The 22617-nt window shown below is 37.5% G+C and overlaps 1 protein-coding gene across 4 annotated transcripts in view; it reads left to right on the top strand.

Moving 5' to 3' along the window:
- UNC79 (unc-79 homolog, NALCN channel complex subunit) overlaps positions 1–22617 on the top strand; it is a 219849-nt gene that overhangs the window by 94147 nt on the left and 103085 nt on the right. For all 4 annotated transcript variants that reach the window (XM_064486217.1, XM_064486216.1, XM_064486218.1 and 1 more), the window contains exons 11-16: positions 898–926; positions 5979–6208; positions 8271–8442; positions 9746–9976; positions 21076–21266; positions 21844–21967. In XM_064486217.1, coding sequence (XP_064342287.1) covers positions 898–926; positions 5979–6208; positions 8271–8442; positions 9746–9976; positions 21076–21266; positions 21844–21967 — 977 coding nt within the window. The remainder of the gene's footprint in view (positions 1–897; positions 927–5978; positions 6209–8270; positions 8443–9745; positions 9977–21075; positions 21267–21843; positions 21968–22617) is intronic.

Raw genomic sequence — 22617 nt, forward strand, 5'->3', positions numbered from 1 at the left:
TTGAACACTTACTATTTCAGGGGAAATGTTAACAGATTCTTGGAAAAATAATTTTCAAGTACTCTCAAACATCAATTTTCATGGACATAATTGGCATGCCCACTAAAAAGAGTTTTTATCCACTTATTAAAGTCAATCCTGAAGTAGAAATTAGTTAGACAGTCTTACTCCAACTGGCCAATCCACGGGTTTGAAAATTGCTTTCTCTTAAATAAGCCTGCAGCTGGTTTTGCACTAGTTAAGGACTGATGTGAATTGATAGTTCAGGTCTAATTCATCCAAGTTAGGAAGCTTCTTCTACAGTTCTGATATAGCAGATTGTCTATGGTGAAACTCTAAGTATATCACATCAACTCAGTGTCATAGCATAATGGAAGAGCAGCAAATAGGGAATCCAGAGATGTTCGCTTTAGATAGGCCTCCACCATTGACAGCCTGTGTGATCCTGAAGAAGTCATGTAACCCTCAGTTTTGTTCTCTGTTAAATGGGGGAGGGGTGCTGGTGGTGAGATTACAGTTATTTTATCTGAGGGGAGGGGGTGTAAATAGCTCAGTGGTAAAGTGTTGTTATCCTCCCATGAGGTCCTGGGTTCAATCTCCAGTACCACCATTAAAAATTTTGTTTTTAATTAAAAAATAAAGTTATTTGATTTGAATTCTAAGTCATATCTGAGAAGATTCAATTACTTCTAAGAATAGGTGAAGTATTTGGAGCATACAGGTATTTTTAACCTCATTATACATAAGTAGATGACAGTTTATGAGTCAAGTGAGAAGCCGTTTTGGCCAAGTCTGGAGGTTATGTTACTAAGCTTGTTTTTACTCCCCTTGGTGGCTGCCCTTATTTCAAATGGGCTTTCTTTCTTTGTTGATATTTTGTGTACCTTCCCCTTACAGCTGAAATATCTGCTATATGTCAGAAGAAGGTAAGAGCAAATCATCTGTGTGGTGGGGCATGATTTGCTGTGTTTGTATGTAAATTCATTCATTGACATCTGTCTCATTTCTGCACCATGGTTTCCCAGTATGTACATGCTACTGTATTCATGAAGGGGGAAAGGAAATAATTCAGCATGCAAGATTGCTACGTCTGAATGGTCTCTATTTCCATTTCTGCTTTTGCTCACCCATTGTATGTACAATGTTTTTGAAATAAAATCATTTGTGTAACTATGGGATAGAAGTCTAAATACAAAAAGGTTTGAATGACGATGCAATACGTGCAACTGAGCTTTGGTAAAGGATGATCTCATTTGTTAAAAATCTTTACTGTTTGGAAGTGGCATGCAAAAATCCAGTATACATAAAACATACCCAGACCAGTTATATATGGAAAATATTCGTTTATATCTAAGTTAAGTATCTCTAGTAAAAGATTCCACCTTCAAATAGCCACTGTTTGTGACAGTTTCCTTAAGCTATTTCCATCTTCTTTTCTTGTTCTAGTTATTGAAAAGTACAAGAGAAGGTAGTATGGTGTCATATACTAAGAACTTTGGGCTAGTTGTTTGAGATCCTTGGGTACTAGCCAGCTCTATTCCCACCTATCTACTGGAGACCACTTACAAGTCATTTAAACTTTTTGGGAGTTGGTTATGAGTGGCTACCTTTGGAAGGCTGTTTCAGTTATTTATTGCCAGTTAAGAAACGATCTTAAAATGTATTGGCTTAGAACAGTAAACGTTTATTTAACCACAATTCTGTGGACTGGCAATTTTGCCTGTGCTCACCTAGATAGTTCTCTTGATAAACTCCTCTAGGCTAACTCATGTATTTGTAGTCAGCTAGTAGGTAGGCTGGCAGTTGGCTGGTCCCAGATAACTTTACTCCCATGTCCGGGGCCTCAGCTGTAACGGCTGAAATGGTTGGGATGACTGGGGTGTCTGGCCCTCCCTCTTTTCATTAGGTATCTCATTTTCCAGGATGCTAGATTGGGTTTGTTCACAAGGTAGCAATGTTCTGAGAAAATGGGAGAAGAGGTTGTAATGCTTTTGAGACAGAAGCTCCGAAGTCACACAGCATCACTTCTGCTGATTCCACTGGTCAAAGCAAGTCCAAAGGACAGCCCCGTTTCAAGGAGTGGGAAAATGAACTCTTCATAGAAGGAGCAGCAAGAGTTTTGTGGTCATATTTAATCTACCACAATCCACCCGCTGGATATAATTACTTACATTCTTTCCATGTGCAGAATACTCTCACCACCTTATAAGACCTCCAAAAGTCTTACCCACCTATGGCTTCAGGCTTGAAGTCCATTGTCTTGTGATCTGCATCTGGTTTGGTCACTGATGAAACTCTAGGGTACAAATTCTCTTGAACTAAAAAGGCAAGTGATTTGCCCCCTACACACCCAACACAAAATGGTGAGACAGGGATAAGATAACAGCAGTAGACCTCTGTTCAGAAAGAGGACGGGGAATCAGATAGCTGTTACTGGTCTGTAGCAGATCCAGCCGTGAATGTGTCAACAGTTCTTTGTCACCAAGGATAGTGAATGTGCCTCGGTTAGGATCTGATTTTGCTCTCTGAGAGTAGTGTCCCAATTCATTTATGTCCTGGGCTCTTTGCTCCACTCTCTGAGAAATCTTTCCTTTCTATAAGAAACGGCCCATGTTGCAGCTGAGTAACTCTCTCAGTCTGCTTCTTTCTATGTAGAAGTTGGGGTTCTAGAAACCTCTTTTCATGTTGAACTATGTCTGTCCCATCTAGTCTGCTGATGGTGCTTTTATAGTATGAAAAACGTTGTGGGTTTTCAGTGAATCTCATTGGAGTTCAGTGCCCTCAAAGCCACATCTATAATTTTTCTTTGAGACAGTTCCTTCTATACTTTGAGCATTTTAGTCTGCCCTTAAAATTATTAGAAGCCCTCTTCTAGCTGAGAGGCTCAACTGGGCATCACCTTATATCTTTCTGAAGTTTTGACAAAGTAATTCAGCATCCTTTTGATTTGATTTTTATTCTGAGGCTATTTCCTACTTTGAAAATCTTTTACAAGCTGGAGAGACTAAGATGAGAAGCAGTTTAATTTTCTAAATCGGCATGTCCTGGCTCTGGTGGTATATCCAACATACTGACACCTAGGGTGGATCACTTTTTAATACTCTTCTCCTTTATATGATAAAATTATTTTTAGTAATAAGCTTCAAATTAGCATGTTTTTATTACTTACACTTTAATAAATGTTGTGTTTTATAGGAAAAGTTAATTTGGAGAACTATTAAATTCATAATAGATCAGAACTGTTTGAGCTTGCTTTGGGCAGTTATATCTTTACCTCTTTCAGTACTATGTATTTCTACATTTGAATAATAGGTTTGAAATAAGCATCAAGATTGTATGAAATAAGCATCAGGAGGCAGACCTTGCTGTATTTCAATTCTGTCATTCTGTGAGACCACGTGCGATTATTTATTTATGTTTAAAATTCAAAACAGTGAAACAGAGTGGCTGGAGTGAACATTTGAAAACATTCCTAGTTGAATCTGAATCTAAGGGAAATCTCTCTAGTTTATTTTTGAAATGAATGTGTGTAGCTGAGTCCACAGGGTTGAGGACTGACTGTGGCTTGGAAATATATGATTGAAACTTAGCAGGAACCACAGCAATTGTTTAGAACTTTGGCCAACCAAGTTTATTTTGGGGCAAAGTATTTTATTGCTGTGTTATTTAGAATTGATGGCACATGATGATAAAGCAGGTTGATTTTTAGTTGATATTCCAGATGCTAATGTATGCAGCATATCAGATACTGCCTAAGAAAGCACTCAAAACATAGCAGTATAAAACAGCAACCATTGAATTATGCTGACAGATTCTGTGGGTCAGGGGTTTGGACAGGGCACAGTCCACAGCCTGTCCACAAAACATCTCTGCTTGATGATGGTTGGGGCTTCATCTGGGAAGACTTGAATAGCTAGGGGCTGGAATTATCCAGATCATAGGTTTGGGCTCTGGGATGGCGTGACTTGAAGGCAGGGTTTAGCCAGCACTGTTGAGTAGAGACTTACACATTGCCTCTCCACGTGCCTTGGCCATGGCAGAGCCCTGACAAAAGCATCCTGATGCCCAGGTTTCTGAAGAGAGAATGTTCCAAGACAGCAAGGTGGGAGCTACATGTCTTTTTAGAACCTGCCTTGGGAGTCATATGCGTTTCCCTTCTGCCATGCTCTTTTGGTTGAAGCAGCCACAAACCCATCTAAATTCAAAGCAATTGGAAGCATATCTGAGGAATCAAACCCAAAGAGCCTCACCCACAGCTGGACTTAATTTAGATGAAAAGACCTTGGACCTCCAGCCAGGAATTTGCATGTGGGAAGAATGTAAGTAATTTGTGACCAGAAAATAGGATGGGAAATTGCAGGCCTTAAATGTCAGGACTTTATTATAGTTAATAACTACCCACTAATCCCATATTCACATCCTATTGTTTACGTAACAGTGGGAATCTCAGAGGAATAAAGACTAATTATAACCGAAAAGAAGAAATAAACACTAACAATATACCCCGATATATACCACACTGCTAGTGATGTGGTTTGGTTTGGTGAGTGAGCAGGAGAAGCTCCAAACCAGCAAGGATTCGTGTGCTTCCAGAATGAAATTTTGTATGTGAAAGAGAAAGAAAGGGCACAAAGCAAGAAAAATACCTCACTTGGGGAAGTCAGGGCTAACTTGGATGTTGAAGAAGACTTGGGCTTTGGACGCAGAAGAAAACGCATTTTACGTTAACAAATAATTTTTTTAAATGTATTAATAAAAGGGAAAATGATTATAAAAAATTTAAACTTGCTTTATGATTTATTGGTCTTAGTCCTGTTCAGAAAATGAAATTTCCTGGCACTAGTATCCAAAGGCTTGTGCTAAAATCAAAGTGGAACAAGCCTTACTTTGAAGTGGTTGCTCTGACAGGCAATTCAACACATTGTTAATGTCTGGATACAGGTTCTGTGTTTGCCGTCTTCCACCTTCTGTCTCCCCAGGGCATCTGTCATGGAGGGTTCTCAGATCTTCCCTAGGCCCTGAGTTCATGGTGGCTTAGGGTATCATTTGCCCTATTATATTCCATTTTGATAAGTGCTAGCGAAAGACTGAAGAGCTCTCCTAACACAAGAGACGGAGAATGTGGTGGTGGCATCTCTAACAGGCTTGGGGTGCAGAGTTTTGCAGAGGTCACAGATATTTCCTGATTGCTTCTCAAACTGCTTCCTGGGGTTGCTGCTTGCTGCTCTGCTTCTCAGGGCAGCTCTGACAATAGGCCCCCCCTGAACTTTAGAATCTCTCTCATGCTGCACCACTTTCCTCACTTCCATCCCTTCATCTGTTGATTCCTTCAACGGCTGATTCTGTGAATGGTTCTTGCTGGGTTTTGATGTTCCCTTGGTGTCAGCTGACATATTCTTTAGGTCTTGGTAGAAAGAGTGCTGGTAGAGGTGGACAGGCCTGCTTTTGGGCCATCAGCTCAGCGCAGCACAGCTCCCTGTCTGACCTTGAATGCACTAGGGACAGATGAGTTGCTATGGAAGTCTGCTCTGGGTGGTGGATGAAATAATTTTGAAAGTTTATTTTAGGGGTTAAAATTGTTCCTCTCCTACTCTGATGTGTTGTGATGCACTCTGTCTGGACCATAGTTTTAATTTTTTTTCATATTTCTGCAGAGAAGTCTTGAAACACCCCATGCCCCATGAGTGAGGTCACTTTATAGGGCAATTTCAACACAGTTTCACTCATATTTAGAACATTTCTACCACTCATACTAGTAGAAACCACTTCTCACCTTTATTTTTAACTTTTTAAGAGGACCAGATTTCAGGTCCTCTCTGGGGTCTAACTGGTTAGAGAGGGCCCGCGTTTTGGAAACTAGTGGCACCTCTGAAAAGCACTGTCACTTCCGGTGCCCCTTTCAGTTTCCATTTGTTCCAACTATTAGCCAAATATACCTCAGCGATGAATTTTAACTGATTTCACTCCTTTGCTTCTAGAATTGCAGTTCCCACGTTAGAAGGGCTGTTGTCACCTGCTTTTCAGCGGGGTGCTGTGGTCGTCACGGAAACAGGCCTGTTCGGTACTGCAAAAGATGCCACTCGAATCATCACAGTAACGAAGTGGGGGCCTCCGCGGAGACCCACCTCTATCAGACCTCCCCTCCACCCATCAACACTCGGGAGTGTGGCGCCGAGGAGCTTGTCTGTGCCGTGGAGGCCGTGATTAGGTAACAGCTTCACTGGAGGCTTATCCTGAAAACATGGCCTTTGCTTTGGGCCACCTTTTTCACATTGCGATGTGTAAATTCAGTTCACTTTCAAGTGCCCTCACCCAAACAGCTCACCTTCCATGATGTGGCAGTGATGATGTTTCAATTCATTTATTCAACAAGTACTTTATCGAATGCTAGTTATGTGCCAGGGATGTGTTAGGCACTTGGAAGACAGAAGAGAGTAATGTGTAGCGTCTGCCCTCAAGCCACCCACGTAGGGACTGTAAAAACAGAAGCACGAAATTGTAGTCCAGTATGGTGAGTGTGACAGCACAGAGCAGGGAGTTCTAGGGGAATGAAGTGGAGGCACCAAGCAGAGTGAGGGGTGGGGAGAGGGGTGTCCGAGGCTTGACTGATAGCAGCAGAGGATGGGTGAGCTCTAGGTAATTCAGTACTGGAGCAAATCCGAGGGCTGTGGAATAAGACTGGGGCCTGATCCTGTGGGCTGCTGGCTTTTTCTCCTTCTATCACACACACAAAAAGGAGCTTTAGAAGTGATGACCCCTAGACTTGTTCTCTTTTTGTATAATGTTCCCTGAGGCAATGTCTTTAGAAATTAGGAATAATATTAGAATGTAAGTTTTAAGGCTAGGGACCAGGTCTTTCTGTTTCTCTTATCCCAGAGGCTGATGCATGTAGAAGTACAGTGCTAAATAAAACATTACAAAAGGTTTGGAAATAAAAAATCGACCACACTGCTGTTGTAATCATCATCAGTTTTACACCCGTTCTTCTAGTTTTATGCAAGTGCACGTTTTATTTATATAACTGTAATCACAGTGTATCCACATTCTTTTTTTTCTTACCCCATTTGATTTTTTTAAAATTTTGTTTTGTTGAGTTAAAGTCAGTCAGTTTACAATGTTGTGTCAATTTCCAGTGTAGAGCACAATTGTTCAGTCATACATGAACATACATTTATTTATTGTCACATTCTTTTTCACCATGAGCTACCACAAGATCTTGTATATATTCCCTGTGCTATACAGTATAAAGTTGTTTATCTATTCTATATATACCTGTCAGTATCTACAAATTTTGAACTCCCAGTCTGTCCCTTCCCACCCCCTTCCCCTGGCAACCACAAGTTTGTATTCTATGTCTATGAGTCTGTTTCTGTTTTATATTTAAGTTCATTTGTCTTCTTTTTTATTTATTTATTTATTTATTTATTTTTATTTTATTTTATTTTATTTTTTTAGACTCCACATGTATCCACATTCTTTTTGATATAACATTATACCATTAGCTCTTTTCCATGTTGTTGTGTATTTCTCACATTTATCATTTTTAGTGGGTACATAATATTTACCTAGATTATTTTCCTTCACCGTTGGGTATTTCTGTCTCTTCCATATTTTTTTTTACTGTTGTAAATAGCTCTGATAACTATTTTTGTATATAGTGCTGTTCCTATATTTTTTATTTTCTTAGGGTAGATGAGCAGATGTAGACTGGGAGAAAGGGTATGAATATTTAAATCATGCTTGATACATTACCAAACTGATTTGCAAAATGTGTATATGAATTTCATACAGCACTATATGAAATTGCTGGGTTTTCTACACCCTTGCCAACACTGGGTATTATTTAAAAAAAATTACTTGCTTGGCAAATTGAAAAAGAAATCTTTGTTGCTCACTGTCAGGTCTTAGAATACTATATATTAAGTATTTTCCTATTTGAGTACCAGTTCCTCAGTCTCTCCTTGTATCATGTATTTGATGTCTGCATAGCTGCAAATTATTCATAGGAGAAGCTTTACCTTCTAGTGGGATGGCTACTGAAGGCATCAGTTCTGCTCAATTTTAATTAATTGGAGGAAGTAGCCTCTTTGTGCCTCAATTTGTTCATCTTTGAAATTGGGATGGAGTAAAATATAGTAAGGAAATTAGGCTCCTACCTAAAGGAGAGCAATCAGTGATGCTTGGGTACCCATGAAGTAATTGTTCTGAATAGGTCATGATCTAGAATGTGTATTTCGACAGTTGAACTTGAAATCTCTCCTCTCTGGCAGCTTATTGAAAGAAGCGGAGTTCCATGCTGAGCAGCGGGAATACGAGCTGAATCGCCGGCGACAGCTGGGCCTCTCCTCTTCCCACCATTCCCTGGATAATGCTGACTTTGATAACAAGGATGATGATAAACATGACCAGCGGCTACTCAGTCAATTTGGAATATGGTTCTTAGTAAGAAAAGAAGTTAACTGTTCTCTGCTTTCTTATTTTTCTTTGTAACATTGCACTGATGAGGAATTTCTTCTGTTCTTTTTAAAAGAAGTAAATAGTATATAGTGAAAAGTGAACCTTAGCACTGGGACTCTATACTCTAGGACAGTGGCTTTCAACCTTGGACTGCATATTGCATTTACCTGGGAATGCTTTTAAAAAACGTCATTGCCCAGATTGCACCCCAGAATCTTGGGGACTTGTAAAAATCTCCGTAGTTGATTCTAATGAATAGCCAGGTGCTAGGCCCTAAACTGTTGGAAATGCACATTTTGACCAGAAACAAATGGGAAAGTTGCTAGGGTATATTGTGAAATATTGGATTCAATATAATTTACATCATTCACATCCCATTGATGTGAAATTTTTCTTGAAAGTTCAGCCTCTGTGGATTTTTTGTGTATTTATTGCAAGTCTGCATACAGCCAGAAAGATTATAGCCAACCAACACAAGGAATTTGATGACTGTTGACTAATTCAACTGAACATTCATTCAGTAAAGATCAAACATACAGATCCAAAGTTCTGAGCATGCTGAATTTGCCGGTTCTGCAGAGAAGCAGACTTTTATTTTGTCCGTTGGAGACATGGATAAAAGTCTCCATAGTGATACATCTCTTTTATGCTTTCACATGTTTTTGTTTTACACCAAATTGGGATTTCATTGTTGATTTCACATCTTGCTCCTAGAACTTACTATCTTATGACCTACTGACTAGTATTGTGAACTCTTTAAGGCAAAGATAGTGTTTTATTTATTTTTTATATTCCTGAACCCTACTTCAATGCTCAAAAAAAGATTATTTCAGGATGAATGAATGAATGGATGATGAGCAGTTTTAAAAAGTCTGTTTATAATGTGCTAAATTGGGGAGGAGCTCTACATTTTTAGAATTATTACTGATAGGAAATTCTCAGCTAAATCTGATTATTTTAGAACTGAAATGTATATAGATTATTTTTTCACTAAAGATATTTATAAAGTTCCACTTTGTAGACTTAACTTTTTAAAAATGCTTATCTAGTATAGATTATATAATAGATTTCTTATGGGGAAAAAATCTTACTGGGAGGTGCAATCTTGAGGGGAAATTGTTGCAATCCATCTCTCCCTGTAGAGAATAACACAGTTTTCAGGAAAAGTGGTCCTCCATTATTTATAAAACTGCCTATTTCAGATTATTTGGGACGTTTTTTGCCTTTAAACAAACATGTAATAATTATGTAAGGAGGCTGAAGGAGAGTCTAATCTGCCTATTTCCAGGTGAGCCTCTGCACACCCAGTGAGAACACGCCTACAGAAAGCTTGGCCAGGCTGGTGGCCATGGTGTTTCAGTGGTTTCACTCCACAGCATATATGATGGATGATGAAGTCGGAAGTTTGGTAGAAAAACTGAAGCCTCAGTTTGTCACCAAGTGGTTGAAGACAGTATGTGATGTTCGCTTTGATGTCATGGTCATGTGCCTTCTTCCCAAACCAATGGAATTTGCCAGGGTAAGTAGAGGCTGTCGAGGAAAAAAATTAATCAATAATTAATCTAAAAAAGAAGTGGAAAATTTTATTCAAGCCAACCTGAGGATTGTAACCCCGGACACAGTCTTTTAGAAAGATTTGAGGACTGTTCTGCCAGTTAGAGGTCAAAGCACAGTTATGTAAGTTTTTGAGACAAAGGGTTATTAATGACATATTATTGACAGTTTACACAATCCAGATCTGCAATACAAAGCGAGTTGTGGGTCATGATGACCCTGTACAAGATCAAGAAGGAAGGTTGTTTCCTAAGGTGTTGTGACCCTTTAGGAGATTAAGAAGGAAGGTTATCGCCTAAGGAGGTCTGGTCAATGCAGTTGCACAACACACACTAAAGGGGGGGGAGGACGCTCAAATGGGCAGAGAAAATTTTTTTGTTTAAATTTTTTCTTTCTTGCTATATACGATATGAATTTTATTTCATCAAGGCTTACAGCTTGGACCTTATTGGAGAGGAGGATTTGTGGAGAAGCCCTACTGTCACCTGAAAAACTAGGTTTGCCTCTTGATGGGTGTTGAGCCAAAAGCCACTCCCAAGGCAAAGAGCAGAAGAAGGAAGGATTTATTACTTGCAGCAAGTAAAGAGAACACCAGGGACCTTTCCCAAAGCAGCGTCTCTCCAAACAGCAGAATTGGGGAAGTTTTAAGCTAAGGGTACATGCATATCCGTGAAGGGGCTTGGGTGGTGTATGCATATTCATGAAGGGGCTTGAGTAGAGGAGAATGCAGCAGAGAACTGAGGCAGAGGTAGACAGAGTCCAGTTGATTGAAGTCATGAGGGTCAGAAAATGTCAGTTTCATCATTCCTTGGGTTCTAACCAGTCTGGGGGTCTCAGGATGTAGTTACCACCCACCACCTGGGTGGGGGCCTTCGTTCCTGCAGAACTCAAAAATATGTATCAGACTGTGAGATATATTCCTTGAAGAGGAACTAGGACTCTGTTTTATTGCTGAACTATTGTTTCATGATTGCTTCTCCTTTGTTCCTGCCCTTAAAAGTCATTAATTCCTGAGCCTTGTTCAAAGGCAAGCATTGTGGTCAAGCTTAGACTACAAAAATGACTCTGGCCAAAATGGCTTCTCTTATGTTAAGAAAGCCATGCCTGATTCTCTTTCTCTGTGGACCCCCTATCCTATCTGCATACACTTCTTTAGCCATTAGAGTGTGTAGAAGATGAACATCTCTGTTCACTTAGTCCATATAGCTGAGTGAACTTAGCTTACTAACTACATTTTAGGTGATGTGCTGCTTTGATGTTGGTTTGGGATGGGGACAAATGGCAAGATGAATGTGTGAGGTATCTGTAAAGAATTTAAGGGAATATTCTTTCCTGAAATGCATGAATAGTTTTATTAAGAAACAGGAGGAAAAAAAAATCTTTCCATGAGGTTACTGGAGTTCAGTCCTTTTCTGGTCTGTAGTCGGTGGAAAGGCTAATATTTGACTAGGGGAAATTTCTGTGGTTTCACATATATTTCTAGAGATGAATGGTCCCTGCCCTCTCATTTGGAATGCCCAAGAGATTTAGGAACTGCCAAAATGCTCCCTTTCCTCTGGCTTATAGGTGAAGTTTCTCTGTGCTTATCTTTTTGCTTCTGCCTGAGTGGATCACAGGCTTCAGATATACAGTTGGTAAGATCTCATTTTTGTCGAATACAGTATAAGTTGTGTCTAACTCAGCAAGATACCAGTTTCTGGCAGCAATACATGAAATTTTTTTCAAGGTATTTTCTAAGTTTTATTTTTATTTGTGATTTTTGTGATTTATTTTTATTTACTTTCAGTGAAGTGTTGAGGCAGTTTTCAGTTTCAGTAAGACATTTAAAGATAAAACAAAACAGACCTTCTAAAGTGTAGGTTTTATTAGATTTCCAAGATTGAGAACATTCTGTGCATTTATCAAGACAACACTTCTTTCTTCTTTGGTGCCACCTACTGACTCACATATAAAATTGGATTTTTGCATAATGGAAATTCCCTATTTCCTGGCATTCTTTGACTATGTTGATATGTTTTCTATTATTCTTTCTTTTGGAATAGTAAAGGATTGGTGTGATCTGATTCTGGAATTTAAGAAGAAATGATTATATTTGAAGGAAGACTTTTCCTTTTCCCACTTGAGTCCAGCAGGAGCCTGCATATTAATTGCCAAGAGACAAATTAGCAAGAGACAAAGTTTATTTACATTTACACAAAGTTTACTGACATTACAGAAGTAATCAGTGACAGGTAATTCCTTCAATAGCCAGAGATAAAAAGATTATATACCAAATTTGAGAGAGGGGTATGGAAGGAGCTTGAAAGGGAAAATATGGAAAGTTCTTTTGGGTGTTTTGATGCTTATGGAAAGGGCAGCTTTGTCTCCAAGGCAGCTAAATTCACAGGAAACTCCCTTTGGAGAGGGTTAATGGCAGCCATATTTTCTGGAGGCTCTGCTTTAGTCAGATAGGGAATTTCAGGTAAGATTTCTCTCTGCATCTTTTTTAGTTCAAATTTTTGTGTTTAAAAATAATCTTTATACCAACTCAGGGGGTGTGAGTGAGTCCCCACATTTCACCCATCTGAAACTTCCCTTAAAGTTTCACACAAGATGGAAGCTAGGTTGACTGCCTTGAAGAGATGATTTGGGTTAGAAACTGCTAGGTGAGCCATCTGCTGAGGGGGAAAAGAGCATAGATTAGAACAATGAAATAAAAAGAAAACGAAGATTAGTGGTTAGGATAGATGATAAAAGTAGTTTCTGAGTGTTACTGAAAAATCGACCTCTGCACCCCGAAAAGCAGATTCAAACTCGGAGGCAGAGTTTTGGGAGCAAAGGGAAGAGCAGTTTTATTGCTCTGCTGAGCAAAGGGGAGTCACAGAAAGCTAATGCTTTAGAGACTGAATCCATCTTGGGGGTGGGGACTTGAGGTTTTAAAGAAACACTGGATGGAACAGAACAGGTGATAACAATCAGGGCGTTTTACAAGGTGTTACATTCTTTTCATCTTGCTAAGAACTTGCTGTTGTTATGGAGGAATTTAGGAGGGACTGCCCATTTTCTTGAGGTTCAGTTCATGGCCTTCTTTCAAGACCTCTAGGGTGAAAAAGAATTAAGTTATTCTAAGAAGAGAGTGCGCAGAGAGGGGAGCCTGTTATTCATAGGGTCAGTTAAGCTAAAAGCACAAGCGTGAACACCTCAGTAGCAGTCTTGTTAGTTTCCCACTCTTTCATGAGTCCAGGGGGCAGCCAGTCAATAAGATTTCTGGATGTTGGGCTCGAAGCATCTTTAGATGATGAGTGAGACCATCAGTGTCACAGTTGTGGTTATCTCCTAGAGCAGAGCATGGAAGACGCAGATGTTTGGTGAACTTCCTGAGTGGCCTAAACTGTTGCAGCAAGAAGTCCTTTGAAGTTTATATTAAGTTGTCCTGCTTCAGTTTGCAGGGCTTTGGGGACAAGACAACCTAGGGTCTCAATAAGGATCTAGGCAGTCAGATTTTAGTTCTTAGTGACACCAAGTCAGGAGGGTAGGAGAAAGTACGGAAACAATAATTACTGACGAAGTGTGTAAGACATCAGGCTCCAGTTTATACAGAGGTGAAAAATAACTCAAAGAACAGGACCAGACGCGGAGTGGGTTATAGTTTTCCTTTGAAACATATAATTTCTCTTTCAGTTACCTTAGTTTTGATCAAAGATAATCAAAGTAAGATTACTCTTGTTCGCAAAATGTCTAGTCTAATTATTTGGCCTGATTATTTACATAGGTGCAGCAAAAAAATGGTATTTGACCACACGGACCTATAAAGGTTTGCTTTGCTGAAAGTTTTTATAAAGAATCTCAAGTTGGACTTTAAGAGCCTCTTGAGGCTAGAAAGCCAAGCCAAGATCTTCTCATCATACTTATCTGCAGTACTTACAGACTTGGGTGAATTTATTTCTTCTTGAGGTCCCCAGAATACTCTAAGGCTCCTAGGCCTGCCAGGAAGTGACTTTTCTTATTTGCCTCTAGGCTGGGAGCACCATACGCCTGCTACCAGGCTGGTTTTTTCAAGAGGGCTTTATAGACGTGAGCTCCATAATGTTAATCTTATTTCCTTAAAGCTGTTTGGTCCTATTTGATTCCATGTGTATCTCTCTCAAATACGACATCCCAGTCAAAGCCTTGGTAATAGAACCATTTTTTCCAATATGTCCTGCTACAAGGAGAATAGATTCTTTTTGGATTTGTGTAAATGACAGTATTGCCTTGTAAATAAGATTATTCAGTAAGAATTTCTGAATTCTGGAAGGGAGAAAGAGACAAATGTTTTTATTTACAAAGGTATAATCCACTAAATTGTTGTGAGTTATAGATAGCTTAAGAGAAACCTTATATCCAGAAAATAGACCATTAATGAACCAGCAATCTTTAAAACAAAAAGCCCATAAAAATCATCTTCCTTCATCAGTTCACTCAGTCCCATGTAATTAATTTTTTGTAATTAATTTTTATTCTGCTTGATCTTTGGTTAGCAGTTTTATGAGCCCATTGGCTTCTCTACTAGAGTTACGGAATCCTTACTCAGTCCAGTGATAATGGTCTCAAAGTTACTTAAGCAATGCCATTGTTACTGAACTCAGATTCAGCTGCTTCCCACTCAAAAGCCAATAATTTGAGAGGCAAGTGTCAGTAGAAAGGAAAGTTGATTTAATTAGAGAAGCTGGCAATCTGGTAAGAAGGTGGACTCGTGTCCAGAGACCAATCTGAAGATTCTGCTCAGCCGTGACAGTTTTTAAAGGGAAAAATAGGGAGATGAGGAATTTTAGTGAATCACTGAGGCAGGAAGTTGAGTTCTGCATCATTCTCCATTGCATGCAGACTGGCTGACCCTTCAGATGTTATCTTGCCCACATGATCTGCCGGCAAGATTGCTAAGGGGGTGTTGGGGGTAAAGAGCTAATCATTCTTTAACTGCTTAATTCTTCATTGTTGCTTCTTTTCATCTAGGAAAACAAACAACAGGTTAGGCAAGGCACAGTGTGAATTCAGGAGAGCATAAGTCACATGAACTTGAAACATTTGGGTTACTTCCTATATATTTTTGAGAGTTTTAGGAATATTTAATTTCTATAAGCTCTTATTTTTTAAAAGCTCATTTAGAATAGAGATTTTTTTTTTTAAAGGACTTTGTAAATTAGTTTGGCAAAACCATCCAGAAGTAAGAAAATACCACATATACATACCATACATATATAAACATAGAGGCAGACGCAAATACAGACCTTATAGCAGAGACTGGCATTGTAATACAAAATCACTAGTTTATATAAGAGTTGGTTTTCATCTTTGCCTCACTTTTATTCAAATTATGTTCCTAGGAACAAGTTGTTAATCTGTTCAATATGAGGACTAAAGCTTTTAATCAATATTTGTTGGAGAGACACTTAAGAGCTTTTTATTTGCCTTGATAGGTAATCTCATGGAGGCTGTGGTTCAGCCTCAGATAGTTGTTTTAGTTGACTAAGAAGTTACTTTTTAAAGGCTGGGGTGTGCTAAGGAAGAAAACATTGGAGGTTTGTTAAGGGGAGTATTAACTGGTGCTTATCAGGAGGAGAAATAAATTTCTCCTATTTTATGACCAGAGGCAATAGTACAAGTAAAAGCAAGGCACCCCTTAGGCTGAGAGCCACGTGTATTTCCTTGAATGTTTGCATTTTAAAGAGATGGTTCTTAGGGTCAGGATAATAGCTCAGTGGTAGAACACATGCTTAGCATGCACAAGATCCTGGGTTCAATCCTCAGTACCTCCATTAAAAAATTAAGTAAGTAAAAAATAATAAATAAATAAAATTTTAAAAAACTTACAAAAAAAGATGGAGTTTAAAACAAAACAAAACAAACAAACAAAAGAGATGGTTCTCAAGTCCTTGAGAAGATAATGCTGGGGGTAGAAGATTTAAATCTCAAAGAGGAAGAGAAAGGATGAAAGACTTAAAGTAACTATCTAGGAGAATTTTCAGTGACACATTCATCTATTAATAGGTTTTGGCTGGGAGAAACAATAAATTCTTCTGGTAGCATTGAGGTTTTTACAAGCAGGGATTTTAAGGGAGAAGGAACATGGGAGGTGGACGGAATTATTTGTGTTGATAGTCTGAAGTTTCTAAAAAAATGTTTTAACTTATTTTGTATTTATTTTTTAAATTGAAGTGTAGTCAGCATACAATGTTGTGTCAATTTCTGGTGTGCATAATGTTTCAGTCATATAATACATACATATGTTCATTTTCATATTCTTTTTCATTATAGATTTCTACAAGATATTGAATATCATTCCCTGTGCTATACAGTATAAACTTGTTGTTTATCTATTTTATATCTAGTAGTTAGTATCTGCAAATCTCGAACTCCAAGTTTATCCCTTTCCACCCCCTTCCAAATTGGTAACTGTAAGTTTGTTTTCTATCTCTGTGAGTCTGTTTCTGTTTTGTAAATAAATTCATTTGTCTTTTTTTTTAGACTCCACATATGTGATATCATATGATATTTTTCTTTCTCTTTCTGGCTTACTTCACTAAGAATGACTATCTCCAGGTCCATCTATGTTGCTGCAAATGACATTATTGTATTATTTTTAATGGCTGAGTAGTAGTCCATTGTATAAATATACCACAGCTTCTTTATCCAGTCATCTATCGATGGACATTTAGGTTGTTTCCATGTCTTGGCTATTGTAAATAGTGCTGCTATGAACATTGGGTGCATGTATTTTTGAATTAAAGTTCCCTCTGGAGATATACCCAGGAATGGGATTGCTGAATCGTATGGTAAGTCTATTTTTAGTCTTTTGAGGCATCTCCATACTGTTTTCCTTAATGGCTGCACAAAACTACATTCCCTACACAACAGTGTAGAGGGGCTTCCTTTTCTCCACACCCTCTCCAGCATTTATTATTTGTGAACTTTTTTTTTTTAGATTTTTTTAACTGAGTTATAGTCATTTACAATATTGTGAACTTTTTAATGATGGCCATTCTGACTTGTGTAAGGTGATACCTCATTGTAGTTTTGATTTGCAGTTCTCTGATAATTAGCGATATTGAGCATTTTTTCAAGTGCCTATTGGCCATTTGTATGTCTTCATCGGAGAATTGCTTGTTTAGGTCTTCTGCCCATTTTTGGATTTGGTTGTTTGTTTTTTCCTATTAAGTTGTATGAGCTGTTTATATATTCTGGAAATTAAGCCCTTGTCAGTCTCATCTTGTGCAAATATTTTCTTCCACTCCATAGGTTGTTGAAGTTTTTAATAAGTTCAGATTGAGGCTGTATTTGAGAAGAGGGCTCGAAAGAGCCTGACTGAGGAGGCTGAAGCCTAAGGCAATTACTGTTTAAATGTTTCTTCTTCTTAACTGCAAGACAGCCCCTTTTCCAATGTCCTGAATTTTTATAGTATCTGCAAGCATCATGAGATGAATAGAGGAGGCTTTGGGACTGATAAGAAAGATGAGTGGGCTTTGAGATTCTTCTATAGTCACAGTTATGTTTTTGTAAACACTCAATGAATAAGGCAAGGACACATATTTTTAATTCTTCAAAGAATTAGATGGCAGCCTCAATAATATTAAGGAGCTGGCCTGGCCATCTGACGACATTACTTCAAGTTAACTTCTTTATATCAGAGAGATTTCCAAATAAAGTGGAAAACAAAAGACTCCTATGATCTGAAACTTGTAGATTTAGAGCTGTGTGCCTTTGCAATGTTTTTTATAAATTGTATGACAAAGGTTTTAGGATGTATTCCTTTCCTCTGAGTATATCATTTCATTTTAGCTCTAATAAACTTCTGAGGGAAGGCCTCTATAATGGCTCTTAGCAGGCTCTGAATGTCAGCCTCCAACTGAGTTATTTGTAGGAGGGAGACGGTGGAGGGGGATTTATGGTGGATGTGGATTTTAATTTTTTTTAATCTGTTTTCTGTTCTTGAATTTTGTTAAGGGAATCTTTTAGGCTAGTTGTGATCCTTTTTTATGTGTGCTTCTGTCAACTTGATCCTTCCATATTGATAAAAGGACATTAATTTAGGGTGAGAACTCTCTAAAAAATCCCTTTAAATATAAAAACTTCTCCAAATCAAAAGATCCCTTCTCTGGCCACTGACAATTTGGTATCTCCATAGGGATACCTATTCCAAAATGTGACTCAAAACCAGTAAGTCTTTATATGGCTTAACCATAAATTAAATAGCCAGAGGGACCTCAGTAATGATCCATTCAACAATCTTGACATTATCAGTGTTAGCTCTGCTGAGTCTGTATAACTAACAGCAACAACAATCCCAGAAATACAGTCACTTTCTGAAAATATCTAGTCAGTCATTTAGGATGTTGGCTGATATACCAAATAGATATTTGAACTTTAAGTAGAGTTGACTTGATTGTTTTGAATAATGTGAAATTGTAGATATAATAATTAAACATTTAAAATTGGACTTATTTAAAATAAGATACTTTGGACAATTAATCTATGACAGAGGAGGCAAGAATATACAGTGGGATAAAGACAGCCTCTTCAATAAATGGTGTTGAGAAAACTGGACAGCTACATACAAGAGAATCAAACTGGGCTACTTGCTCCATACTATATAAAAAAAAATTCAAAATGGATTAAAGACTTAAATGAAAGACCCGAAACCATAAAATTTCTAGAAGAAGACATAGGCAATATGCTCTTTGACATCAGTCTAAGCAATATTTTTTTGATATATCCCCATCAAGCAAGGGAGACAATAGCAAAAATGAACAAATGGGACCACATCAAACTAAAACTTTAGTACAGTGAAAGAAACTTTCAACAAAGGGCAAAGGCCACCTACTGAATGGGAGAAGATATTTACAAATGATATAGCTTATAAAGGGTTAATAACAAAAATATAGAAAGAACACATACAACTCAATATCAAAACAAACAAACAATCCAATTAGAATTGGTCAGAGGACCTGAACATTTTTCCAAGGAAGACATACAGATGGCCAACAAGCACATGAAAAGCGCATTAAATGAAGGCAGTCAAAAAGTACTCAGTACCACTCATCATCAGGGACATGCAAATCAAAACCACTATGAGATATCACTTCACACCTGTCAGAATGGCTATTATCAAAAAGAAAACAAATAGCAAGTGTTGATGAGGATATGGAGAAAAGGGAACCCTCATGTATTGTTTGTGGAAGTGTAAATTGATACAGCCACAATGGAAAACAGTATGGAGAGTCTTCAGAAAAGTTAAAAATATAACTACCATATGATCCAGCAACTCCCCTCTTGGGTATTTATCCAAAGAAAACAAAAACACTAATTTGAAAAGATATATGCCTTCCTATGTTCATTGCAGCATTGTTTATAATAGCCAAGATATGGAAGCAACCTAGGTGCCCATCAATAGGCAAATGGATACAGAAGATGTGGTATGTATATGGAATATATGGACTATTACTCAGCCATAAAAAGGTGAAATCTTGCCATTTGCAACAGCGTGGGTGAACCTAGAGGATATTATGCTAGATGAAATGTCAGACAAAGATAAATACCATGTGATTTCACTTATATGTGGAATCTAAAAAACAAATGAATAAACATAACAAAACAGAGTTGTAGATATGAAGAACAAACAAGTGGTTCCCAGGGGTAGGGGTGGGGGAGGAGAGAAATAGGTGAGGGATATTAAGAGTTACAAAATTCCAGTTGCAAAATAAATAAGTCACAGCTATGAAATGTACCATGTGAGGAATCTAATCAATAATTATGTAATATCTTTATATGGTGACAGATGGTAACTAGACATACTGTGGTGATCATTTTGAAATGTATAGAAATATCAAATCACTATGTTATATAACAGGAGCTAACATAGTGCTATAGGTAATTATACTTCAAAAATTAACAAACAAATAAACTTATAGCAAAATAGATCAGATTTGTGGTTACCAGAGGTAAGGGGGTGGGAGAAAGAATTAGATGAAGGTGGTCAAAAGATACAAACTTCCGGTTATAAGATAAATAAATACCAGGAATATAATGTAAAACATGATAAATATAATTGACATTGCTGTATGTTATGTATGAAAGTTGTTAAGAGAGTAAATTTTAAGAGTGCTCATCACAAGGGAAAAATATCTTTCTGTTTCTTTAATATTGTATCTATATGAGGTGAAGGATGTTCACTGAACTTATTTTGGCAATTGTTTCATGATGTATGAAAGTCAAATCATTTTGCTGTACACTTTAAACTTATACAATGCTGTATGTCAATTATAACTCAATAAAACTAGAAGAAAAAAATATTGTAGTTTTCCACAAATCTTGTGTTACATGGTAAAGATTTAGGACCAGTCAACCTTTTGTTACTTTGATAAATATAATAAGACTATAGGATCTTTATCTAAAATCAGAATTGTAAACAGAACCTCAATTTGTGACTTTAAGTTTGTCTGCATTAGAACATTAATATACTATCTTAATTGGTAAAAAATTCATGGGTTCAACCAGCCTTAGTGCATTCTTAGAGAAAAAAATTGTGGCAGAATATACAGCATAGGGAAAAAGAGTACTGTCTGCCGCTTCATTTTCTGTAGTGAAAAATCTTCAATATGAAGTGTGCAGCAGTAGAAATCTATGTTCCTTTGAAGCACAGGTATAACTGCACATCTTCATAATGGGTTTGTCAAATCTTAGAAATAGTGCTTCAATAGCATGTTTATGCTATTAGGAATAAATCTTTGGAATTTTAATTCATGTGTGATCTGCAAAGTCTGCAGTAGAGTAATTCAAATTCAGTCTATGACTAATATTTGTATGTGCCTGTAACTATGGTTTCTTTTCTTATAACTAAGGGATCCTGGTTATTTGTAGTTGTTGGGTTTTTTTGTTTGTTTGTTTGTTTGTTTTTTTAACAAATCTCACTCTGAAGATATTTGGCCCAGGATTCAGATGTAATGGATTTGGTTTTTCTCTGTATCCATTTCCTTTAGGAAATCCTTGATTATAATTGTAACATGTGCATTTTGTTCTTTTCCCCTGTGGCTGTGGAAACGCCATCAGGTTGGCGGGTACTGGGATAAGTCCTGTAGCACAGTGACTCAGTTGAAGGAAGGTCTCAACCGAATCCTCTGCCTGATCCCCTACAACGTGATCAGTCAGTCCGTGTGGGAGTGTATCATGCCAGAGTGGCTGGAAGCCATCAGAACAGAGGTCCCAGATAATCAGTTAAAAGAATTCAGGGAAGTATTAAGGTGGGTAAGTAGTTTAATGAAGTCACTGTAATTATAATGATATCTAACATTTATTGAGCATATACTGTGTGCCAGGCACTGTGTTAAGTATTTTCTGTAATCTTATTTACTTTCTTATGATTCTGTAGAGAAATCTGAAGGTCCAGAATGAAATAGCTGCTATAAATTGTGCTAAAATGATTTGGAATTGTTCAGAAAGGATTTTGTTCTTACAGAATAATAAATGGATATATCGTATTATTTGTTTATTTTCAAATATAATTATGATTTGAGTAAAGTCGGAAGAGTACAACGGGACAATGTGTTTAGATGCTGGGGAGCATCTTTAATTCCTTAGAAATGCAGTTCCTTCTGTTAAACCTAATATGAGTATGAGCACTAATGTTATTAACAACCATATGAATTATTTATATCTATTCCAATGATGTAAGCTATTACAGTAAAATGAAACATGCTAGTAACAGTTCAGAACACAGACTAAAGTGTTTGGCTCCCCAAATAAGATGTAGTTGAAAATGCAACAGCAAACCCTAATATATGCCCATTGGTCATTTACTTTTGTTGCTCTGCTTTCCAGCAAAATGTTTGACATTGAACTTTGTCCTCTACCTTTTTCAATGGAAGAAATGTTTGGCTTTATTAGTTGTCGGTTCACAGGATACCCTTCCTCTGTGCAGGAACAAGCTTTACTGTGGCTTCATGTAAGTAAATGATATTTTTGATCATTTTGGGCAATAGTTCTTAGCCTGTGAACTTTCGATCCTCTGGTAGAAGGGCAGGGAGTTATTGTAAAAAATCCATAAATCTGTATTTTGCTGAGGATTGTAGACTAATAGCTCATATGCATAGACAAATAATTGTATTTCAAATATATTAGCTATAATTGTGGTTAATAAAATACAAATTTGTGCAGTACTACTACTGAATTTATAATAGCTTTTGGTTCTTATATGTATTTTTTATCAATAGTTACTAAAGTATAATAGCAGTCTTGTGGGATTCTGATAAATGTTTTGATGTTAAATAGGTCCTTTACTTGGAAAGGTTGAGAGCTACGGATTTAGGGAGTAGTTCATGCTATTCTCTCAGCCTGGAGTGACTTTCTTTCCTGTCTCCATATGTGAACTTCAGCCTATCCTTTAAAATTCAGCTCCAAAATTATTTATTGACTTTTCTGCTACATCCTACCCCTATCTTCTCATTAGAATTCATTATTCCTTCCCCAAGTATTCATACAGGTGTAAACTCTGTTTCTTTTTAACATTATAGTTAATTTTTGTCTCTTCCCCTGATTGCAAGTGCCAGGGACCAAGTCTTTTTCATTTTTGAATTTATAACTCCCTCATCCTTT

Source organism: Camelus dromedarius, chromosome 5, assembly GCF_036321535.1.
Source record: "Camelus dromedarius isolate mCamDro1 chromosome 5, mCamDro1.pat, whole genome shotgun sequence".
Taxonomy (NCBI): domain Eukaryota; kingdom Metazoa; phylum Chordata; class Mammalia; order Artiodactyla; family Camelidae; genus Camelus; species Camelus dromedarius.